The following is a 23,982-nucleotide window of genomic DNA, read 5'->3' as shown; positions in this document are numbered from 1 at the left end:
CAAATGCTCACTTTGGAAAACAGTAGGTACCACCATACAAACAATATTTAGGAATTTTTTTGCCCCGAGGGTCTAGGAAGGAGCGATCATTTCCAAATGGCCAGAAGGTGGCGCTCACAGGCAGAAGCAGCGTGAGAAGGGGCTTTACCCTCCCCAAATCCCAGTTACGTAAGATTAACCTGGGACACAGCAGACCCATTCTGGCCTGCACATTTGTCATTCGACCTGCAGGGTACTAAATAATTGGTTTTTAATTACTTTCCAACACTTTTAGAATGAATACGAATAAATCATATGAAACCTGTGTTTCCAGAGAGAACACTGGACTCTAATTCTGTCAGGTTAAGAGCTGGCTGGAGCTGAGTGGTGACTGACCTTGAGAAGGGCCAACTTGCCGTTGTCCCTCCTCCATTTCACTTGTTAAGTTACTGCCTGGACACTGTAGGCAGTGGACTTTGTCACCTGGCACACACCCTCAGCCCAAACCATGCACTCCACCACCACAAAGTGTATTTAAAATTGCAAAGTGAGGCGAAGTTGACGCAGAGGATGAGGAACGTCACGGATGACGTGACTCAGAAGAGCACTGAAATGACTTCGCCTGGGATGTCTAAAGTATCTGGGACATTGCCTGGGAGACAGAGTAGCCTCTGGAGACCCGAGCACTGAGCAGTGTGGTCTGTTCTGACGGCCCTCACGGTCCAAGGTGGGGCCCCCGGGCAGGGCTCCCAAGCCAGCTGCCTTTCTGTTTGTTCCTCGTAGATAGAGGGCGAGAGGAAGTCGCCACCTTAGCTTTAATTAGGTGGTGAAAAATGTAGGGCTTAGGCCACTAGTGAGCTGAAGAGAGACACAATCTCGGGCGTTGAAGCCCTTTCCACGTTGCGACTCCCTTACCAGCCCAGGAAGTTCCGTCCCCCTGGCTACTGACGATGCCATGCTCCCTGTGGCTGCTCAAGGTTTCCCAGTGGGTTGACTTCTACCGAGGTTTAAATGAGCTTCTTGAAGTCAGGGAAGATGCCTGGGTACTAAGCCAGCACTATACCTGCGATGATTAACCCACCACAAAGGTAGGGGCATGAGGCAGACACGTGAACCATCTCACAGAGATCTCCCAAAGCGATCTCATAAAGAAATGCCCAGCCCCAGCCCCTGATACCCGGAGCCACCAGACACGCTATTCTGCCTCAATGGATCGATGGGACCCATTCACCAAGATTAGTGACACAAAGGGTCGTTTTCCCTCTCTGCTGATTCCCAGGCGGTTCATATATTCCCGAACAATGGAAAAAGGGAAGGAAAATATTACGGAACACACAATCCAAATAAAATGCAAATGTTTTCCTCAACAAATCTTCCACGAGGGCTTCTTTTCCTTACGAATTCATCTTCTAGTCTAAACTCGTATTTCTAAAGACACCATAGTCGCTTGCAAAAAAAGCTTAGCGTTGTGCATACTCGTTGAAGAGAAGCCAGGAGCCGAAACCCTGCAAGCAGTAAGTCTTAACTGGCTATTACAATGCTCCACAGGCTCCTCTTTCTAGCCCTCCTCCAAAAAACAGATGTTTAATGATTTTTTCATGTGTAAAAGCATGCGTAGCTTCAAGAAGTGGTTATAGATTGACTCGAGTTGTGATGAAAGGCTCTAGACCAAGATGATGTGTTCAAGAGAGGAAACCGTGCCTTTAGGGTGCTACTCTTTATGTTTTCAGTTAGCCCTTAGGAGGGAAGGGTAGAGAGAGCCCCGGGAAGGTGCTGAGTGGCTAGGGTTGTTGGAGGTGAACAGGGAGGAGAAAGCAGATTCTGGGGAACTAGGACAGAAGACGTTGTCCACAAGGAACTCATTCAGTACCTGAAGCTGTCGTATCTGTTGGAGCTGGAGCTTGAGTTCGGCCACACTCCGCCTCATGTCAAGCAGGCTCACGTGCATGGCCGAGGTGCCGGCAGGCAGGGGCTGGCTGGCTGGCCCTGAGGACTCCAGTGCGCTGACAGTCTTTCCCCCAGAAACATGGAGTGTTCCTAGGAGAAAAGAGTAGCCAAGAACCTAAGCATCCCAGAAAGGAAAGTCTAAATCCCATCCCAACACAGATTACTGGTAAGTCCTTCATTATGAACAAAAATTTTTTAAGTTAGGTTGGTCCTCTAAATGGGGAAAAAAAGGAATTGGGTTTAAAATGATGAAACATTCATGCACTGTTATAGTATGTGGTCTGTAATTGTCACATCCTAGAAGGCAGATCATAGGACAGTAGGTATAACATAATGCCACATTAAGGAAGCTAGCTAGCTGTCTGTCTATCTTTTGTCTGTCTGTCTATCTATCTTCTTTAAATACACAGGTTTGCACAGAGCAAAGATTAGCTGCATAAATAACAAAGTGTTAACATTCTCCCCAGCTAGCAGTATTCCATGAGTTATATATTTTTTATATTACTACTTTTTGTAGTTTAAAAAAATTTTTTTTTTCTCAATGTTTTTTTTTTTATTTATTTTTTTGGGACAGAGAGAGACAGAGCATGAACGGGGGAGGGTCAGAGAGAGAGGGAGACACAGAATCGGAAACAGGCTCCAGGCTCTGAGCCATCAGCCCAGAGCCCGATGCGGGGCTCGAACCCACGGACCGCGAGATCGTGACCTGGCTGAAGTCGGATGCTTAACCGACTGCGCCACCCAGGCGCCCCAGCTTTTTGTAGTTTTAAATCTGCATAGTGAGTATGTGGATTTTTACAACAAAAATATAAATTTTTAAGCTTTTTTTTAAACATTTATTCATTTTTGAGAGACAGAGAGAGACAGAGAATGAGCGGGGGAGGGGCAGAGAGAGAGGCAGACACAGAATCGGAAGCAGGCTCCAGGCTCTGAGCTGTCAGCACAGAGCCCGACACGGGGCTTGAACTCATGAACCACGAAATCATGACCTGAGCTAAAGTCGTATGCTTAACTGACTGAACCACCCAGGTGCCCCCAGAAAAATAAGTTTTTCAATTCTGGGACCTAACACAGTGCTTATATGACTACTTCCTGCAGGCAGATGTATCCTGAGAACAGGCACTTAGTTCGGGGCAGATTCAGCCAGTCACCAAGGGAAAAGTAAAAGGAACAGGATACTCTCATGGACCTCTTCAAGGCTTTCAGACCAAAAGAAGCAGCACTCCTGCTCACATCTCCTTCAGTGAGAAAATCAGGTATGGTACAAAATTCTCTAGGAGAAGAATAAAAACAGGCAGCAGAAAGAAACTCTTCTTAAATAGTTTTCTAGCTGCCATAAACTTGTGCTCTGTGGGTCCAACTTAAAGAAGCCTCGTGGATTTCATAAGTCCATCTGGGAAGGGCCTGATTCGACAAAGTGTGCTTTAGAAAATGCCTCAAAAAGGATCCCAAGTACCACTGACAGGATGAGCAAGGTATGGGAATCAAAAGAAAGTGCTGTTGTATTTATAGGACAGTGCAATTCTCTGGAATAGGCCTCCAGAGTAGACTCTGAATTCACATTACACACGCACATATACACACACGCATGCGCACACCATCTTCTGGTTAGCTCTCTTTTCTGCAAAGGACAACGTGGAAGGTTGGCAATAGGCTGGGCAGGCCTTCGAGGACAGAATCCTGTTGTGCCTCTGCACAGTCTGAAGTGGACGCAGCACAGGGGCCTCTCTTTCCATCTGGGCTCAGCAACCAAGGGATCCCTTCCCTCCCCAGCACACACAGCCCTGAAAGCCTCAGCGGGGCTGCTCCAGGGTCTAGAGGGCGTGCCAGTGAGTGAGGGAGGGCACAGCTGTCCTCTTGCCTGGTCTCAGCAATGCCAGTGAGAGCTGACGGCACACCAAGTTCCTCACCCCTAGAGGACCACTTTCCCAGCCCTCTCGTGGCCCCCTTGCGGAAGTCAGGATCACAGAACAGAAAGCATCATAGGGATTTCCAAAGGAACCCCAGCAAAGCAGACAAAGAGCTGGTCTTTATACGAGCTAACTCCTATCATCACCAGTCGCGGCTCTGACCAACTTTTGTCTGTTCCCCCTCAAATCAAAATCACCCCCAGAAGAGCAAAGTGTTCCAAAGAATATTCTCCCAGGGGCACCTGGGTGGCTCAGTCCGTTGAGCGTCCAACTCTTGCCCACACCATCGAGGTATTTCTCCAGCGAAAACGATACAGTGCCAGCTAGCTACCTCGCATGCGGCATTCAGAACTGCTCCGCTATTCTTCAGCCTGGGAAGGCACCCCTTCTTTCTATCTCCCCCCTTCCCCTTACACACCGTGAGGACACCACAGTGCTCACGATCTCCTGCACGGAGGAAAAGCCGGAGACCACATACCATCTGTGAGAGTTGAATGCTGAACACTGGTTTTAAAAAGTACCTCTCACCACCAAATGTCTTTATGGAATCTCCACTCATTTGTAAAATTTCTTCACCTCTAACCTAATCCGCTAAATCTGGTTTCTAACTCCATCGTTCACTGAAATGGCCACCGGTCAGGGGTCACCCCAACAGATGCTGGGCTGACATGAGATCTCCTTGGCGTGATGCTGGGCTTTGTCACTCATTTACTCCTTTTTCAGTCAGTTTTAACTGTTCCTATCCCCTTTCTCCTTACCTTTCTGCTGCTCTGTCTTGGTCACTGTCTTTTCTGATTTTTTCCTCAGCCAACCCTTTAAATCCTGGTATGTTTTCCTGGGACTGCTTCTCCTCTCCCTGGATGTATTTCCACCTGCAAATGTCTCCCACATCTTTGTCTCCAGCATCCAGTTATCTTCAGATGCACGTACCAATACCTTCCCATCGCTTCCGGACTTTTCCACAAGCAGGTCAAATTCATTATTTCTCTTCATCTTCTCTACACCTCTGTCTCTGTAGGTCTAATTTTAGCCAGTGGCACTATTATCCTCCCAATGATTTAAACCACAACCCTGGAAATCATTCTCAGTATCTACTTCCTAGGTGTGTGACCTCAGGTAGGGAACATGACCTCTTTCTCTCTCAGTTTCCTCATCTGTAAAATGGACAAATGGGTAAATTGTGTAGGATAACGGAACCAACGCAGGTAAACTGCTTATGCCAGTGTTTGGTGCAGACAGAACCCCCACTGCAGTTAGCTGTGATTATTATTTCTCTGAGAAGAGGGGGCAGGAGTCTCTGCCAGCCTCCCCTCCTCACTTGGAGGGTCAGCAAGTGGAAAGGCTGGGGGAGCAGGTGCCCTGAAATCTACGGACGGAGCTGCGATTAGCGGGTGGGAACCTGAATGTTAAATGAGTCCCCTTTCAGACGAGACGTGCACAGGATGTGTGCTCGCCACGCCCACACGGGAGGTGCTCCGTACTCTGCTCCCAACAGGCCCGGACTGGTCCGGAGAATCAGGGTGTAGTCTGCAGACCTCACTCCTTTCCGTGCACTTCGCCCTTTCCAGGCAACGCCCACCCCCACCTTTCTCCTACCCAGCCTGCCCTTAGGTCATTCACTTCAGTCAAGTACTTTGTAATGTGAACCTTATTAATGCAAAGATGATGTGATTTTAATGTATCCTGTTGTGACAGAAAGAACACAAGTTTGGGAACTGGCAAGACCGGCCATGACTTCTACTAGCGAGCAGTGTGGCTCACATCTTCCTTAGAGAATTAGATGTGTTCAATGGTATAACATACGATATAAAACATCTGGTATGTCCTTGAAATGGGAGGCTCCTTCTGTTCTCTTCCATCCACAGTAAACCAAATATTCCTAAAGTAACGGGAAATCTGGGTTTCCGTTTTTTGTTTTTTGTTTTTTTTATGTTTATTTATTTTTGAGACAGAGACAGAGCATGAACATGGGAGGGGCAGAGAGAGAGGGAGACACAGAATCTGAATCGGGCTCCAGGCTCTGAGCTGTCAGCACAGAGCCCCATGCGGGGCTTGAACTCACGGACTGTGAGATCATGACCTGAGCCGAAGTCGGACGCTTAACCGACTGAGCCACCCAGGCGCCCCTGGGTTTCCGTTTTTTATTTACCCTCGGCCAAATGAGCTCCTTGACTTCTCTAGAATTCCCTGGACTTGTCTACAGAAGAGGGATTATCCTTTTTTGTCTCGTAGCTTACTTCCTAGGATTCTGGAAGAATTAATATACTTTGCACCCCCGTACAAGGCTGCTATGGCAACGAGAGCCCCGTGGACCACATCTAGCCCTGACACATTAGAACAAGAGAGACCAAACCCAGCAGAGACTCGGGGAACAACGCGCGTGCAGTTGCCAATGGCGTCATGGGCTGGCTCAGCCTTTCAGAGGAGAAAGCTGGCAGCATGTTGCCAGTGCTACTAAAGCTTGTCCCTCTGGACTTATTGATTCCACTTTGGGAAACACATCTCAAGGAAGTTACACCTGTTCCTCTCCCCAAGGAAGTGACACCTGTTCTAAAAGAGACAGGGACAAAAATTTTCAACACTAAGAAATGAAACAGCCTACATATCTCTAAAGAGATTGGGGCACCTTCACACAAAAGGATGAGGTAAAACGACAGGTGGGACCGTGTGGCTGTGGGTCACATGTGGGGCCATACACTCAGTCTTCCCATCTGGAGCATGGGAATGACAACTGTGCCTATCCTGCGTAGATGTGTCAGGAGCTAATGAGTTCACGCATGAAAAGCACTCAGAACGGTGTGGGGCATAGAAGAAACACTCACTAAGTGTTTCCCATGATGAGGATGATGATGTCGCCAAAAGTGAAAAGGGGTAAAGGGACAATGTAAAAGAGCACGTACGCATTGATTAGAACAATGGTGTCGGGTACTCATCATTTCTAGAATCGAATCCAGAGGAACGGAAGGTTGCAGTTTGTTCTCCCCAGCTTCACTGAGACTTGATCGACACACAACATTGTGTACCTTTAGGATGTGTTGATTTGATATACTTATATATTACAATATGATTACTACCACAGTGTTAGCTAACACGCCCATCATGTCACATGATTACCGTTTCTTTTTTGCGGCAAGAACATTTAACATCTATTCTCTTGGCAACTTTCAAGGGTACAGTTGAGTACTGTGATCTGTAATCACAATGCTGGGCATCAGATCCCCAGAACGTGTTCATCTTCTAAATGGAAGTCTGTACTCTTGACCAACACCTCCCCGCTTCCCTCAACCTTCAGCCCCTGGTGACCACCATTCCGCTCTCTGTTTCTATGAGTTCAGTAGATTCCTTTTTTCCCCCTTTACATTCATAATTGGTGAGAAAATAAAAGAAGGAATGAATATCTCTCAAACAAACTGGCAATCGTTCTGAAGACAGGTTTAGCAATTTCCGCTAAATAATTCTCTGGCTGAAGCCAAGGCCACTGATTGATTTCTGAGTAACCCAACAAATCCCATGAGGATTGGAAATGCTGGACGCCCAACCCTCCTGGCTTTACAGCTCAACTGCCTGTAGTCAGCTAGGGCGGAACCAGGTCTAACAGTGGACTCAGCTGAAGTCCCAAGGTGTGTCCATTCTACCATGCTGCACGACACTCTGTGGCTTCCCCAAATTAGGGGTTTCACCCAACTTGCCACATGCTTCCTGTGTAACTCAGTAGACAAACATGTCCCTGGTCATGATTTCTATTTCTAATCCAACACAAGGGAAGATCTCTTACTCTTGAGAGGACGCCCGCTTTGAGCCTGTGGCAGAAGACGCACATTAAATACACCTGGATAGTAGGGGACTCCACTGGGCATATAATTGGAGCTGCTTTTGGGGGGATGCTGGCATTTAAAAAGCTGGCCTTGGTCCAAGCACACCTTCTCTTCCCACCTCTATCACTGGCTCCCTTCTTGTCCGTTCCCATTCTGCAGCTGGGCTGAGGTCCTTACTCATCGTAGAACCTTCCAGTGGCTTCGCTTTTTGCACTAAGAGTAATGTCTAAATTCCTTACCACGGCATTTGCTCATGCCTCCCCTCCCCTCAATGGCTCTTCCTCTCCCCACTCACTCACCTAAGTCCCATTCATCCTTTGGGCCTCAGCTTATGTCACTTCCTCAGGGAAATGTCTTAGTCTAGGCTAGCTCTGTGGATGAAATCCTCACCCTGCGTTTCTTCTTACCACTCAGAATTACTCGTCCTGTATCTGTTTCTCCCCCCCGGCTTAGGAATTCAGGCAGGCAGCCCTGTCTGAATTATGCCCACTGTCTTTGCCCAGTGCCAGGCACACATATATTTGTGGGATGTATGGCCATATACGCATGTAAATGAAAGAAGAATGAATGAATGAATGAATGAAGACGGAAGGGAGAGGACTGAAGGGCTTAGGCCATCTCCCCTCCCCTGAATGAATGACTCATCTGGAATTTCAGCGTTATGCAGGGAAGGTGTGGCGTCATCCAGAAAGCCTCTGAAATCACACCAATTAGGCGACTTAGGGACAGGTTAAATGCTCCGAAACAAGCCAGAGCTAACCAAAGGCAGCCTGCAGAGGCTCTGAGGGACACTTACCTGCACCATCTGTGTGGCTCTTATTGGCTGTGGATTTCATCATTTTCTCGCTTGAATAAAAGAAAAAGAGAGTCAGCTATACAGTTTCCCAAATGCCCTTTTTCTCCCCCCCCTTCCATTGACTATTCTAAGCAATCAGCAGCAGCTAGTGATGGTATTAAGCGATGTGTTTTAGCATCAGCGTCACTATCGGCCGGGATGGAAGAGGCTTCCCAGGTATGCGTCTGACACTGCCGGTGGAATGCGGCTGAGGCACGCTCACGACTTTCGGATGAGGTGGATGTGGAGACGTGTGGATGGCGCTGGCAGGCACTGCACAGTGGTCCATGAAGCCACATGCACTCTGGGAAACCCATCTACCCTCCTTGGGCCAAAGTGTTACTTTCGATCAAGAATTACCGGAAGGAAAAACAAACAAACAAACAAACAAACACACAAACCACGATTCATAGAGATGTGCATATTTTCAGCCTTGAGATGATTACAAGGAAACGGATTTGAATGAAGGGATGATCTTAATGATTAAAGAGAAACAGATCGAATTATCTGTAATTGGTTTGCTTTCTTCTTTTTACCTAGATGCATCTTTGCTATTACTCGTAATGGGCCCTTTAAAAAGCGCAGACTGAACAAGACCAGTTAAACTGGCAATCTGTTTCTCCATGGCTTGCATCCTCTCTCTGGAAAACAAGAGAATGGTTTGTTAAAGCTATATTGGCTTTCAGACTGGTTTGTCTGGGTGAATGATCACCTGAGGGTTATAAAACGTACCACCTAGGAGGCTGGCAAAGTTCACCCCATCCTGGCTCGGGGAATGTTGCAGAGCCGACAAAGCCCTGCTGAGTTCAAGAGTCGATGATCAGAGGTTAATATTAACTCAGTGATCTCACTGAGAAAACACCGGTCAGATGAGAAACAGGCCTTCTGGAAAATCGAAGAGCGCCTCCTTTGGAAATGATTCTGTGTGCGCGTCGTGTTTTTGAGGCTTTCTGCCCTGCTTTCGCTATTTTCTCTCTGGCACCAGCAGTGTCCCAGGCCAGCTGTGGCCTAGTGGCACAGACTTCCAAGCTGTCCTCGTCAGCTGGGAGGCTGCTGCCTGATTTTGGTGTCAATGACAGAGATGTTTGTGGAGAGTGGAGTGATACTTGCTTCATAGCCCAAAAGCAACACACGTGAATGTCTTTTAAGGAAAAACATGATTGGAATCAATCTCTTGACTTGGGGTAGGGGATGCTCAATGTAATGTCATAGGGACCTTAACCTGGGGCCTTTTACAGGATCAAGTAGGAAGACAAATATCCCTAACAGCTTCGGTCATCTTAAGACACAAATGAAGAATCCCCTACACAGTTATGTCCCCTACACAGACACCTCAAGTTAGTGTTCGGGGCCCTTTCATGCTCCATCACAATTCATCGGGCCTTTGAAACAGGCTCACATTTCTGTACCTCGGACAATGGCAGTTTTACAGAACGATTAGCATTGTTTTCAATACATTATACACACGTCACCACAACAAAGTAACCTCTACTGAGTAATGGGCAGCACAAATGTGAATTCAATTACCCTTATGTGGTAGCTTAAAACAATACAGGGAAGAGAGTTGAGAACAGTTTGAATAGTGTGGGCACCTCGCCTGCCAACATATCCCATCAGCAGATGTCAACTTGAGACAGAGAAGTGAACCCGCTCTTCACTGTGGGTCTCCACCCCACAGACCTCTGTAGTGTTAGCAACAGTGATTCCTGTACTACAAATGGTATATGCGTACATCGTGGCTTTTAAACACAAGCCAACTTCTTTATCTGGTACCCAACGGAAAAAATCACTGTGGTCTGTTCCTCCTCTAGAAAAAAATAATCGGTTAAGTTGGACTAATTGAGAGATGATGTATCTGAATCTCAAAGTTCATGGCAATCAAGAGGATTTTTAAGGGTCATTTTGTCTAGACACAGCCTTTGGGCCTTGCATTTTGCCTTGGGAGTATAACCTTTAGCACGATATGAATCACTGAAGTTAATTTCCCAATTACGAGTTTCTGACTTCACAATTTCATGCATTTTCTTTAGCTTAAAATGGATCGATCTGTCCCAAGACTGAGTTTCTTGGATGTGAGTCATACAGTCTGAATAGTTACCGGTTCTGAACACGATAAGGAAAAAAAAAACCCAACTGACGTATTAATAATATGATCTCTTTGTTCTAATGGTATGGAGAGGAGAAATCTCAAATAGTCTGAGCCGAAATTCCATGGAATGGCTTTCCAGGTATTTCCAGGCAGAGTAGTGAAGACCAAACATCAAAGCTGCAGAACATTTTGAGTCTTACACCTGTGCTCTTGGCCTTGTCTCTGCCATAAGACAGAACATGTGCCAAAGAGACAAGTTAGTAAGAAATTTCAGTCAAGAAATCAGGTTAGTAAATATCCAACGGAAATCCCAAGCTTATCAGACCCATACGGCAAAGAAAATATGGGTGGTGGTCGATCATGCTGCCTTCATGTGGGAGACACAGCCTTAGTCAAATGCGCTCGTGGGAAATGAATGACTCCCAGCAGACCTGCTGAGCACTGGATGGAAGTCGTCCAGTGCCTCCATTCTTCCCACGGTAATGCTGGAGTCAAGCTCATGGCCCTAAGGGTGCAGGTGCATTCAGAACCACCTTGAGATGTACTAGCTTATTCAATTCTAGGAAAATGCAAAGAATTCCTGGATTCCTTCCTTCCTTCCTTCCTTCCTTCCTTCCTTCCTTCCTCCCTCTCTCTTTTTTAAGTGGGATGACATTTTTAGAGTCTAGGCAGCTTTGGTTAGGGAGTGGCTTAAAACAGTCCGTGAAGCTGGAATGTGGGATAGGAAGGCGCAGTGACAACCTATCCAGACATGACGACAACAAAGTTAAGAAAGAGAAGAAAAAGGGGCCCCGTGGTGCTCAGTTGGTGAAGTGTCCAGGCTGTGATCTCGCGCTTTGTGAGTTCGAGCCCTACATCGGGCTCTGTGCTGACAGTTTAGAGCCTGGAGCCTGCTTTGGATTCTGTGCCTCCCTCTCTCTCTGCCCCTCTCCCACTCACGTTCTGTCTCTCTCTCTCTCAAAAATAAATAAATATTTAAAAAAAAAAAAAGAAAGAGGAGAAACGGCTAAGTCTATGACTGTAGGGAATAAAGGAGAATCTGACAGGCGGAAATAGCATAAGAGATTCTAACATCACCCAACCCGATTAGGGCCCAATCAGTGTTCCCTCTGATCATTGCTCTCTAGTCACCACTTTCATTACCCAGTTTAACAAAGGAGGGCAGCAGCACAAAACAGCAAGCAAAGCACCTGAATCATTCCAGGTTCAGAACACTGCTCAGTCATCATCACGGGTAGAAGTGCAGAATGTTACAGCACAGGTTGGGTCCTCTCCACATGGGTGTCCATGGGGCTTCCTTCTTACACACCTTTGGCTTTTTCCTTGGCTCAGTGGGTACTTGGCTTCTCACTGGGCTCCCCCCGACAAGGGTTTTAGGATACAGAGAAAGACAATACCTAACCAGCACTCCATTCTTCTTTCCTCACGGAGACAGGATGCGATTAAGTCAAAATCGCAAAACTGCCTGGGGTAAGAGTTTGGGTACCGTGGAGCCCAGCCTCATACCCAGTCCTGGTACACACACACACTTGGTTCTCCCTTTCGATCTGTGAGGATGGTCGTGAATACTCCCTGAGTGGCCTCCTCCAGGCTATGTCACTGGTGGGGCCACCAGGAAGGAGACATGATCTGTCAGAGCCTTGAGAGTTCGGAACACTTGAGCCTGATGGCCAAGAGGGAGCAATTCTCTCCCACTGTCCAGGAAACAGCGGGGAGGGGACACGACCGAGGCATCACACGGACCGATTTGCACATGAGTGTCCCGCTGCCTCGGCCAAACCCGCTTTACAAAAATACAATTCTTTTGACACATGGTAATGAGAAAACTTTTTCCCTCCTATTTAATCATCAAAGTGTTTCTGGTTTCAGGATTCATTTGAGGGAGATTATCTGATTTATAAATTCATAAATAAGATTGTCTTTCCATTTCATGGTTGGTAATCTGGAAACAATTTTATGGTTTAACTAAATTACAGCAACTGGAAACTTATGCAGCCTTCTCCCATGATGAAATGTTATGAAGGATGTTTTAATGTGAAAAGGAAAAAAGAGAAATGCAGTGGAAGAAAAGAAATTAAATATGACCCTGTCATTTAATCGCAGTGGCAATTTTGTATGATAATCGTCAGAATATTAAAAATGCTTAAGCTAATTCTTGCCAATATTGCTTGGTTTAAGGTATTACAGAATTGGTATAATTACTGTTGAAAAGATGGTTTAAAAGTGATTTCATAAACCATTTTGTATCATTCCATAAACCATATTTATGTGATTAGGATGTATGGTTAACTAGTCATTTAGTGCCGTAAAGTCAGCCTGGCTGAATGCATCTTCTTGGGACCCAAGCGTAATATTAATAAAAAATTCAAGTCCAATCCAGGGAAAGTGCTGATCCCAGTATTTAAATTCCCTCTGCTACAACCAGCTTTCCCTGCAAACCCGTGTCTGCCTGTGATGAAGCAAAACCCTGACTGGGCACAGTCTGCTCTTGTCTTCAGTGAAGTTCAGGGAAGGAAAGAGTCTGCATTTGAGGGAGAGAGGGAGACACAGAATCCGAAGCAGGCTCCAGGCTCTGAGCGGTCAGCACAGAGCCCAACGTGGGGCTCAAACCCACAACCTGTGAGATCATGACCTGAGCTGAAGTCGGACCCTTAACTGACTGAGCCACCCAGGTGCCCCCATTTATACAACTTCTTGATTCAAATTTCCACCTTCGGCATTTTTTGCCTAGAGACTTGCCTTTAGGCTGACCGAGGCCTCGTTAAACCTGAATTAAGTCCTTATCATTGTACATCTAAGTAAATTAATGGCTATTAAAAAACAAGTCGGTGCGGCAACAACTAGGAGACTGGTAATTCCTCCATAATGAATCCCTAAGGATATGGTTTTAAATATCCAGAAGTGTCAGGGAGCTGATGGAAACCAGTCAGGCGAGCTGACGGGATCAGCCTCTGTCGGAGGCGCTCACCTTCCAAACCAGCTACCAACGCTGAAACCCACTGGTGCAGGGAAGTCAATTACAATGACATTAACCAGGGCTGTTCTTCTGGGAGTGCTTACCAGGTGGCCAATCAATTCATTTCTAGTTCTAATATTTTGTGACTATTTTTGTGTTTGGTTCCTGCTCATCCCGTCATCTCTCTCTCCCCAGAAAGTCAGAAACACAGTCAACAAGTCACCAACAAATGTTTCTGAGCACTTCATATATGCCAGACATGGAACAATCCGCTGTGAACACAGGGGTGAATAAAGTACCATCATTCCTTCACAAAGTCACTTTTTTTTTTTCTTTTCTGGGAGAAATCTAAGTGAACTAAAACCCTTTAGTCTTGGCAGTGACAAAGGCATTTTCCAGAGCTGAACAGTGAACAGGCTTAAAGCTAGGCGATGCCCTTGTTTGCTCATGCCCTGATTCTCTGGTATGAGGGGGAAAAAAAAAACCCAAAGTAATTAAAGACACTGTTTTCAGAGTTCAACAGAACACTGGAATTCAAATTATCTGAATTTGTGGTAAAGCTTTTCAAATAGGACTCTGAGCAATGAACTTTCTATTTCTGCCTGATGTTAACCTACTGGTTAAAAAAACTGTAGAACTAAAACCATTCCTCCAAAAACTCCCCATAAATTTAACTTCTTATGGAAACATCTAGATTTATGGAGGGGACACTGATGGCGTTGGTAGTCACTGCAAAGGAGCTGCAATGTTTTGTATGTATTAAGATCGACCCCATCCTCACCCCGCTGCATGCTGCTCAGGGAGAACGACCATGTCTGGCAATTTTTCTCGTGTTCTCAGTCCTTAGATGAAAACTGGGCACACAGAGGGTCATGAAGAAATATCGTTTCTAACACTGGCCTTGAAGGCTGCTATTTCTCTCCTTTCCTCTGCTCACGGAGAAGGAAGACTGGGTATGTTCATGTTTCCTATTACCCCTTCAATTCATTGTTCTGTCTGAGCTCACAACATCTCCCATGCTTCTGAATTCTGAGTTACTCATCTGTGAATGCCCTACGAGCATCTAGGAAGTTCCCTCACATCCTTGGAGAACTTCAGTGTGGGAAGCTGGCCTCCTGTCTGTCACATTCCAATCCGTTATCTCTTGTGGCTTCAATATCTGCTCGGATAACCTTTCAAAGTTGGCCAATACAGACCTTCGGGGCTTCTTCACAGACATGCTCTGACCTTACATTCTTACTTGGTATACTTTTACTGTCTAGACCTAAAAGTCCAAGTTTTCACCAAGTCAAGAAGGAAACCGTGACCGAAGCTGAGGTGTTCACCTGGAATGCTCTGCATTTTACTTATGGGCACAAAGATACATGCATTTAACAGCACCTGTAAAGAAACAGGCAAAAATGGAGCCCCGTTTACAAGGGACCAGGAAAAAAAGCTATTTCTAATCTTTCTTCATAACCTCACAGAGGCACTGAGAAAATGGAGGTTTGTAATAGGGATGTTAAGAGAGAATTTTGTGAGAATGACAGTATTCCTCGGAATAAACAGTTCTTCACATATTAGCCAGTAACTGATGCTGTTTCCCCTAAAGGACTCAGATGACATTGGAAGGCCAGCAACTTCAACAATCACTGAGTGTGAGTGCTGGGACGGACACTGAGGGGGTAAAGGATGCCAGTCTTTCTTGCCGACCCCAGGCTTCAGGGGACCCCAATGGGGTGGGCACAGCTGGCTGAGTTCTAAGAGGTGCGTGTGCTCCAAGCAATCAGGTGCCCCTGAATGATAGACACAGAGCAGTCTCCTGGGGAAGAGCACCTCCTCCTAGAAGGAAATGTGTGAATGAAGCCCAAGAGAATAGGAGTTAGCAGAGGGAGAAGGAGAAGGAGAAGAGAGTAGAAGAGTGTTCTAAGGGGAGTCCCAGGGCAAGAGCAGAAGCATTAGACTAATACAATTTAATGGAAGCAAAAACTGTGGACCAGGAATTAATCTAGACCTGTGCTCTGACTCCAGAAGTGGGCAGGGTACGGAGACTTGGCAGGAGGCAAGGGTAGCAGATCAGGTAAGAGTGGTGGTGGCTGGGACCAGTGTGGCATCCATGAGGTCAAGAACTACGGCTGGAGTCAAGGAACCTTTGGTACTGAACTAACAGCATTCTCTGGTTGTCCAAATGGGGAGTGCGAGAGCCAGCAATCAAGATGGCACCCGAGGCTTTCCACCTGAGTAAGGAATGAATGAAGCTGCCGTGCCTGAGATGAGAAGACAGGAGCTCACCTTCGGACACACGGGGTTCAAGCCAACCAACAGACATCCGAGGGGGTTGGGGAACACAAAATCTGCACTCACACGTCACTTAATGCCTCCAAGGCTCAGCTTCCTCAACCGTCAAACTAGGCTAACAACAGCCTTCCCTGTCCCACAGGGCTGTCATCCTACAGAGGCCCAGGAAATGACGGCAAAGGAGAAAGTATATGTGCAAGCACCTTATAACCCGCAGAACATTAGGGGTGCACATGGCTTCCTTTTATCCCTTTGACTTCATTCACTCAGCAGATATTTTTCTGGCATCGACTGTGTGCCAGGCACAGTTCCAGTGGCCGGGGGATGTAACGGTGAGTGAAACAGAGGGCTTGCTCTCATCGAATTTACATTCTAGGGGATGAGGGTAATGGTACAACAATGATTTATGTATGTGTATAAATAGATGTATATGGTCTTATATAGAAATATGTATTTTATGTATTTAATTATGTGTGTGTGTGTGTGTGTGTGTGTGTGTGTTGCAACTTTAATTACAATGGCCAGTAAGGGCCTCGCTGAGCTGATGGTGTTGGAGTAAAAGCCCTGATGTTGGTGAGGAGCCAGTCAGGTAGACACGTGGGAAAAGAGGGCACAGGGTAGAGAAAGAGCATATGCAAAGTCCCTGAGGCAGGAAAGGCCTGACAAGTTCAAACACAGGAAGCCAGCGATGGAGGGACTCGTGACAGGTTATGCAAAAGGCTGAATGAGCTTTCAGCATGCAGAGGAAATAGGCCCTTCAAAGTCTCCTGCCCCTTGCCAATCTTCTTATGCCCAACACTCAAATACCATGTCTGAAATGCTGCCAGACTTAGAATTCTAGAATTACAGAATTTTCTGGTTGGAAGGAACTTATTTAGGTCCCACACATTTACAGATTTCCTTCCATTCTGGTTCAGTGATCTTGACAAGCAAAAAAAAAAAAAAGGTGTGGCAGGCCCAGCAGGTCAGGCAAAGCACAGCCTCGCCCAGGTCTGTGCTCCCAAGAGTATAATCACTCCTTGCAAACGATGTTCCAACCGTGTTCTGCCCAGCACAGCAAATGTGCCTGGGAGTTCTCCAGGTAGCTTTTAATCTATTTCACAACTTGCTTTCTGGGCATGCTGTCCTGGCTGGGACCAGAATACAGTCCCAAGTCAGGCATGAGGATACCCACATCCAAATGGCCAGATCCAGTGGCCCTGTAGGAAGAAGTCAGTATTGTTCTTATTTATAGAGAATTTTCCAGTTCACTGTCCAGTTTCTACCCATGTTGATTAAAGCTGCACAGAACCACTGAGAGGTTCCAGCAAAGGGCATGGAGGTTTAGCAAGGCAGAGGTTCTCCTAAAGACACACGGCTAGTTCACCTGCGATCCCATGATCTGGTGCTCCCTGCACGGCTCTGAGTTGCCCCACACAGTGACTCACCATCTGGGGTGAGGCACTCCACATTTCCGTGGGGGCCAAGAACCTTCACTCTCCAGGACAAGCCTACACCCCGGTGTATGAAATCACCTCCTTTGCATTTTCTTTCTCTTCCCTGAGGGGAAGCTTTCATATTCATGCTCTGGAAGTGACATCTCACATTTTGTACAGGTACAAACCGGTAGGAACAGCCGTTCATTCATGTCCCAGCTACCTGAACAGGGGCCTGTAATTCACCTTCCAAGGAGAGATAGCGTCAGCGGTGATGGATAGATGGTCCCTTGACTGGTCCTAAGGGAGCTGTGACAATAAGTTCTCCACTCCCAACTGCTTTTGATCTGTGAAATCGCAGCATGAACTCAAAAGGTAATGACTCGGGAAAAGGAAGGAAGACATTTCCTACTGTTGGTGTCTATCATGTCTTTTTGTATTTTGTCTTCGTAGATACTTGTGTTTACTGGGGAAGTTAGGGACACACTGCCTTTATTACAAAGACAAAAAACATATTGAGACAGTTTGATAGTGAAAACATCATGTGGCTGGAGTAGCTCAAGACATGGGGCTTTTGGAAAGTCTCCTGCCTGTTTCTCCTACAACGTCAATGATGAGCACAGTGGTCTCTAAGACCCCTTCAGCTCTGAGGATGGACAGGGAGGGAGAGGAGGTATTCACTAGCACTACACGAGTGGAGTGGGCAATGCAGACTTTTTAAGACCTGTGGTTTTTGGAAGTTTGAATTAATCCTTAGACCTGGTGATATTTTTCAAACACTTCATTCATGAAAAATAAACTCCAAAGATTCAATAAGGACCAGTGTAAATCTCCATCTCTACCAGACAGAAGGACAACCAATCACAAATGAGGCTAAAATGCGTCCCTGACGTCACGAGGACCCGGGATTATCCAGCTCCTGGGCCACCGGGTTACTTAGAGGAATCCTATCTTCGGGCTGGCTTTGCATTGCTTCGGGCAAGACTGCACTGAACTGTTCTTGCCATAGTTCAAGGAGGAAGAACCTGTACCTAAACATTTATTCCTCTTCTCTTTGAAGAAGGCAAGGAGAAGGGAGTATCTGAATCGCACAGGATGTAGGTTACTCTGGCTTTGCTTCTGGTTTCAGACGTCAGGCATCTGACTGACAGCACCTCGTGAATATTCAAAGAAGATACAGGGTGCATTTAATTTCATCTAATTAGTGACAGATGATGGCTTTCCCTTTTGAGAAATTGGTTTGCTTAAAGTAACACAGACCTTGTGACATTCATTCCACTGGTATTTTTGGTAGAATATCCCTTGTGTAAGAGCAAAGCTACCTTCATAAACTTGTCAGTTCGTTAAGTATTGTGTTTACCAGTCAGTTCTTGCCTGCATCTAGCAGCCTAAGGAATGACAAGCAAAGAATACTCAACCATGAAGTTATATTCCTGTGAATTAAATTCAATTTATTGGCGCTCATTTGACTTCTGAGGCTGGCAAAACGTCATATCCAGATGCCATTTTTTTATAGTACCATAATGGCAGAAATAGAGCAAATTTTGAATCGAGATCAGTCTGTCTTTCCAAATGTTATCTTTTCACTTCATTGTGTATGTCCCTTAAATTGCAGTCCATTCCGACATTCTCATGAAAGCTCCCAGACCAGTGTAAGTTCAAGAAAGTTCTCTTTTCTTCTGAATTCACAGCAATTACTGTCTGTATCACTTCTTTTGAATTAATTATGTACAAGCAGTCCCCAGATGATGATAGCCTTGTAATTGAAAAGTTTACTTGTACTTTCATTGTTTAGAACTTGGAATTGGTGGTTGGATTTCCAGCTGGCCCACAGAAGCCTCTTTAACCTACAATGTATTATTAGTGCTATCATTGTTCCCCATTGTTTTCAAGAAAAAAACGTGTCCTGACTTTCCAGCTGGACGTGGAGGTGTGAGAACAGATCTCCCCCTGGAGTCCCAGCCTCAGGGAGAGACACTCTTTCCCCCTCAGTGGCCTGGCATGGCCTCCTCCCTTCTTTCTTCTTCACTAGGAGACAGTGTCACTCTTAGGTGACAACAAGGACATCCCTGGGCACCACCCGTGAATGAACCCCTACTGCTGTGGTTGTTCCTGCAAAAACAGTTATTTAACCTACAATTGTAGCTCAGAAGCTTCCCGTACGGAACTGTGGCACAGCTTATATGTTTGTATCATGCTTTTAACGTTTTATAGGCTGTCTTCCTGATTTCTAGTCCTTGTGCATGGGGACCACATCTATGTTTCTTTGTACGCTGTAAAGCATCCAGTCCTCAGCTCAGCACTTAAGAGGGGCTCAATAAACATTTATTGATCCATAATTAGAGCTACATGGGAAAGCAATTCAGGCAAGGGCTGAATCAGTCAGGCACTGTTAGGCATCAAAACAGATAAATTCATAATGTCAGCTCTACCTGGTAGGTCTCTTTGTCATCAATTAGATAGCTCTGGTGCATTTAAAAGGATGCCCTAATCCTGGCTTGTCTTTTTGCTCCCGGACCCAAGAAGAGATGTAACCCTGACTACTCCCCTGAAATGGATTTGAAAGTGGCTTTGATATTCGCGACATTCTAGTTTGGATCTTTAAGCCCAGTTAATTCTGTTCTCTGTTCACACTTCAGTTTTATTGTCTCCACACCCCCCACCTGCATTATGTTCTTCCTGGTGATACACTGGACAATTTGTTTCCTTGCTTTTTTAGGTACGGTCTTGTGTCCTGGCCAGCTCTGCGTACTGACGTCTGTTTAGCAGCATGTAGCAGAGAGCTTTGCTCAAAGTGGGGACACTCGAGCACTTACTATGTGCCAGGCACGGGACATGGCACTTAACTGTCATGAGTTGTTCTACTCCGTGAGGTAGATTCGTTACTATCATCTCTATTTTACAGATAAGCAAACTGAGACAGAGATTCAGTAACTTGTCCAAAGTCTCTACCGCTAGCAAGTGTTAGAACTGGGAATCGAACCCAGGCGGTCTGGCTTTGGAGTTCATGTTCATAAACAGGACACGTTGTGGCCTCTCCATAAATCGCTGATCACAGATTGATTGAATCAAAGGTAACAGTACCAATAGTACGTTCCCACAATAATGAAGTTGCTTTCCCAAGAGGTGAAGGGCAGAATTGGAGCCATGTTTTATGAAGGTCACAATTGGCATTCCTTCGTTTCTCTACTTCATTGAGTAGAAAAAGTCCACATTTCCCTTACAGGGGTGCTTCTCAAACAGGGGCATTTTGCACCCATCCCCCCAGTGCAGGGGGTGCATTTGGCAACCTCGGGAGATATTTTGATTGTCATGACTAGGGCAGGGTAGAGGGGAGTTTTGCTACTGACATCTAGTGGGGTAGAAGCTGGAGATGCCACTAAATATCCTTTGAATCTCAGGGGAACCCCTCCGTCCCCGCAAACAGCACGTTATCCTGTCCCAAATATCAATTAGTGCAGAAGTTAAGAAACATTGTTCTAGAAAGATCCCAAGTGTAACTACTTAGGAGGTCTCTGATGTGGCTCACTTTGGACTACACATTCAGGAAAAGAAAAAAAATTATTATTTTTCAGTCATTCAGGCTCACTTCTCCAGTAGGATAGAGCATAGTTTAGAAAACCTTCAAAGGTCTACCAGTCACTGCGAACATTTAAAAAAAAATTTTTTTAATGTTTATTTTTGAGAGAGAGAAAGAGAGACAGAGCACAAGAGGGGGAGGGGCAGACAGAGAGGGAAACAGAGAACCTGAAGCAGGCTCCAGGCTTTGAGCTGTCAGCACAGAGCCCGACGCGGGGCTCAAACCCATGGACTGTAAGATCATGACCTGAGCCGGAGTCGGAAGCTTAACCGACAGCCACATAGACACCCCTACTGTGACCATTTTTAAATGACATAAATTTAAATTTAGACTTTCACTCAATCAGTTGTTCAACCAAGCATGCATCCCACCCCTCAAAGCTACCAACACAGTAACACATAATCCTCATAAAGGAAGAAAGTGAGATGAGGTGATTAAGAACAGACATAAGCTACCAGCGAGCATGTGGGCTTCCTCCCGTACGCAGAAGCTCCCTGTCCTCTTCTAATTGGCCCAGGGCAGGGAACTCTGCTTCTCTGAATCTGGGAATTCTTAGAAATCACGATGGGATCTCACATGGCTTTTCTTTCTCCACATACAGGTGCCTAGGCGGGGCAAGAATTTGCTCCCTGCTGGATTCTTCACTCATTTGTTGAATTTAGCCACGGTAGTGTGGAATGGTATAAAAATATGAGTTTACCATGTCTTGAAAAATATTACATTAGGAAGAATCTGTTATACATTTGGAAAGAGAGCGATTAGTCACTTTGCAATGAGCACTCTTGAATTCTGAGTGTTCTTTCGATAAAGATACTTTACATTATAGGATCCACACTATAAATAGAAAGTAGCAAAACATAAATGTCCTAGATTTTTACAGTTCTTAAGGGCTGTTTTATGTGCCGTGAATAGAAATAACGATGCTGTTTAATGAAGGAATTTTATAACCTAGGGAAGACAGAACCTCATGCACGGAGTCATCTGTCACACGCCCTCCCCTACCCTGGGCACTCCCTCATAGCCACAGGGACCATTCTTTTCTTGGGGTCCCAGCTGAAGGGACGTCATCTATGTAAAGCCACTTTAACACTTGAGATCATTTTCTTTCTAGAAGCTCAGATAGAAGAATTGCTGTCTTGAAAGTCAAAGTGGCTGGAATCTGCTCCCCTGCCCCCAAGATCCATGGCCATCTCAGGAGGAGAGCCCTACCATCATCTATGTTCTATTATATACGCTATTTTCCCCCCAGATCTTCTATATATAACTTGTCATCACTAGATGCCTTGTGGAAACATCTTTATAAGAAAAGAGAAGCCAAATTCTTTAGATCAAGGCACATGACTAAATATAAGAACCGACATGAAATTTATCTTTAACTCGTCATTTTCAAGTCAATAGAGCTGTTATAAAATCATGTTTCTCACACCCCGCTCCCCCTGCAAAAGCTACCGCTGGAGGTTTCCTAAGTACAGATGGGAAAGAAAGAATTTTTCTCTCTGATTTCAAACATCCTGCAGTTATCTGGGCCATTTCATATACGATGCTCTTCTGAACAGCACTTGAATTCAGCAGTGCCCAAAAGAAAGCAACGCTACTGATTTCTTAGTCCCCCTCCTGTGTTTTTGTAGCTTCACATCTTAGATGTAAAATTTCGCTTCAGAGTTTCCTATAAAAAGCACTCTCAAGATTTATCTGCTTTTTAATATTTTGCAATGGCAACAGAAATTGATTTGGCGCTTTACAGGACCCTGCATTCACCAAGGTGGACTTTTAAGGGTTGAACTCTTAAAAGTATACAGATTAAATGCATCCAAGATGACAGCACAGTACAGGGGGAAACAATGGGCTCTAATTTTGTGCTTCAGTAATTGTTTCCGGTGCTCTTGTTTTTAAACTTTCACAAAATACTTTCACAAAATACGATTCATTTTTTGCAAATAAAATCTATCAAAAACGTTCTCTTCTTTCTTTCCCCATTGCTGCATAATTGCGCTAATATACTAGCTAGGGCAGTTATATTTTAAATGGCCTGTATATACTTAGCAGCATAATTATGCAAATGCTACCATGTTTATGACTGTAAATATCCTTCAGGAGCAGTTACTTAGCATCCGGTCCTGAAACAAATTTTGAAGAATTCTAGTTGAAATGCTCAGAATGCACACCTCAATTTACCTCTCTGCTGGGTAAACGTGTAGCTCATAAATCCTCACCCATCAGGCAGAATATTGCACAGTGGTAAAAAAAAAAAAAAAAGTATGGACTCTTTAATAGATATGGACATTCTATGCCACTTACTGGCTTTATGACCTTGAGGAAGTACTTAACCTCTCTGAGCCTCAGTTTCTGCATCTATAAAATAGGGATGATGTTAGTATGTAAGTGATACTACCCTTTTGGTGAGGAACAGGGAATAGTGGTTCTAATAAAGTGCTGAGTAACTGAATTCATATGTGACAACAGGTAAGATGCTTAACCTCTTTCAGACTCCATTTCCTCAACCAGATTTTTAGGATTATAATTATTATGTTGGCTTCCTTCAACCAATTCAGGCTAGAGAAAGTCCCTCTATCAAAATTAGCTTTTCTATTATTATATGAACTTTTGGAGGGTTTTAAAAATGGACTGGGCTGGAAAGTTATAAAAATACATACATTAAAAAAGAAATTTAGATACTCGGAGTGTCTCATTCCCTAGACAAATTTTGCTGATCTCAGTACCACTTCTGAATGAGTATTAAATCTAAACCAATCTATTTTTATGCAAATTCATGCTTTATCACCCTAGATGACAGACAGTGACACATTCTTTCCACTTCCGAAGGCCAGATGAGAAAGCAAAATCGCACTCTATAAGGAAAAACACAAATGGCCATTTCGAACACTTACAACTTGAACCACTCACTCCTCTTCGTGCACAGATCAATTCCCATGAGCTCCTGATCTCTTAGTCCAAATGGTTTCTGCTGATCACAATTTTCTTTCCACTTATTCAGATTTACGCTGATGATGACGTTAGACCCATGCCCCCCCAGGCTGGCATTGCCCGCAGCATGCCTCACTGCACTGTGTGTCTGCCCCCCGCCCTTTAGCATGGCTACTGGCCTGCTTCACTTGACCCCCCCCCCCCCCCACTGTTCAGAAACTCCTTGCAGACAAGGATGGCCTTTGATCCTACTC

At 45.3% G+C, this 23,982-nt stretch overlaps 1 protein-coding gene across 21 annotated transcripts in view; it reads right to left on the bottom strand.

Moving 5' to 3' along the window:
* KIAA1217 (KIAA1217 ortholog) overlaps nt 1–23,982 on the bottom strand; it is a 451,458-nt gene that overhangs the window by 39,420 nt on the left and 388,056 nt on the right. For 16 of the 21 annotated variants that reach the window (XM_045462891.1, XM_045462888.1, XM_045462889.1 and 13 more), the window contains 3 exons: nt 9,023–9,127; nt 8,447–8,497; nt 1,850–2,000 (listed from right to left, as the gene is read on the bottom strand). In XM_045462891.1, the coding sequence (XP_045318847.1) occupies nt 1,850–2,000; nt 8,447–8,497; nt 9,023–9,127 (307 nt within the window). The remainder of the gene's footprint in view (nt 1–1,849; nt 2,001–8,446; nt 8,498–9,022; nt 9,128–23,982) is intronic. The other 5 variants (XM_045462890.1, XM_045462902.1, XM_045462901.1 and 2 more) reach the window with 1 other exon arrangement.

The sequence above is a fragment of the Leopardus geoffroyi genome, chromosome B4 (genome assembly GCF_018350155.1).
Source record: "Leopardus geoffroyi isolate Oge1 chromosome B4, O.geoffroyi_Oge1_pat1.0, whole genome shotgun sequence".
NCBI lineage: Eukaryota > Metazoa > Chordata > Mammalia > Carnivora > Felidae > Leopardus > Leopardus geoffroyi.
The sequence above is the reverse complement of the archived record's forward strand: the minus strand, read 5'-3'. Positions and strand labels throughout refer to the sequence as shown.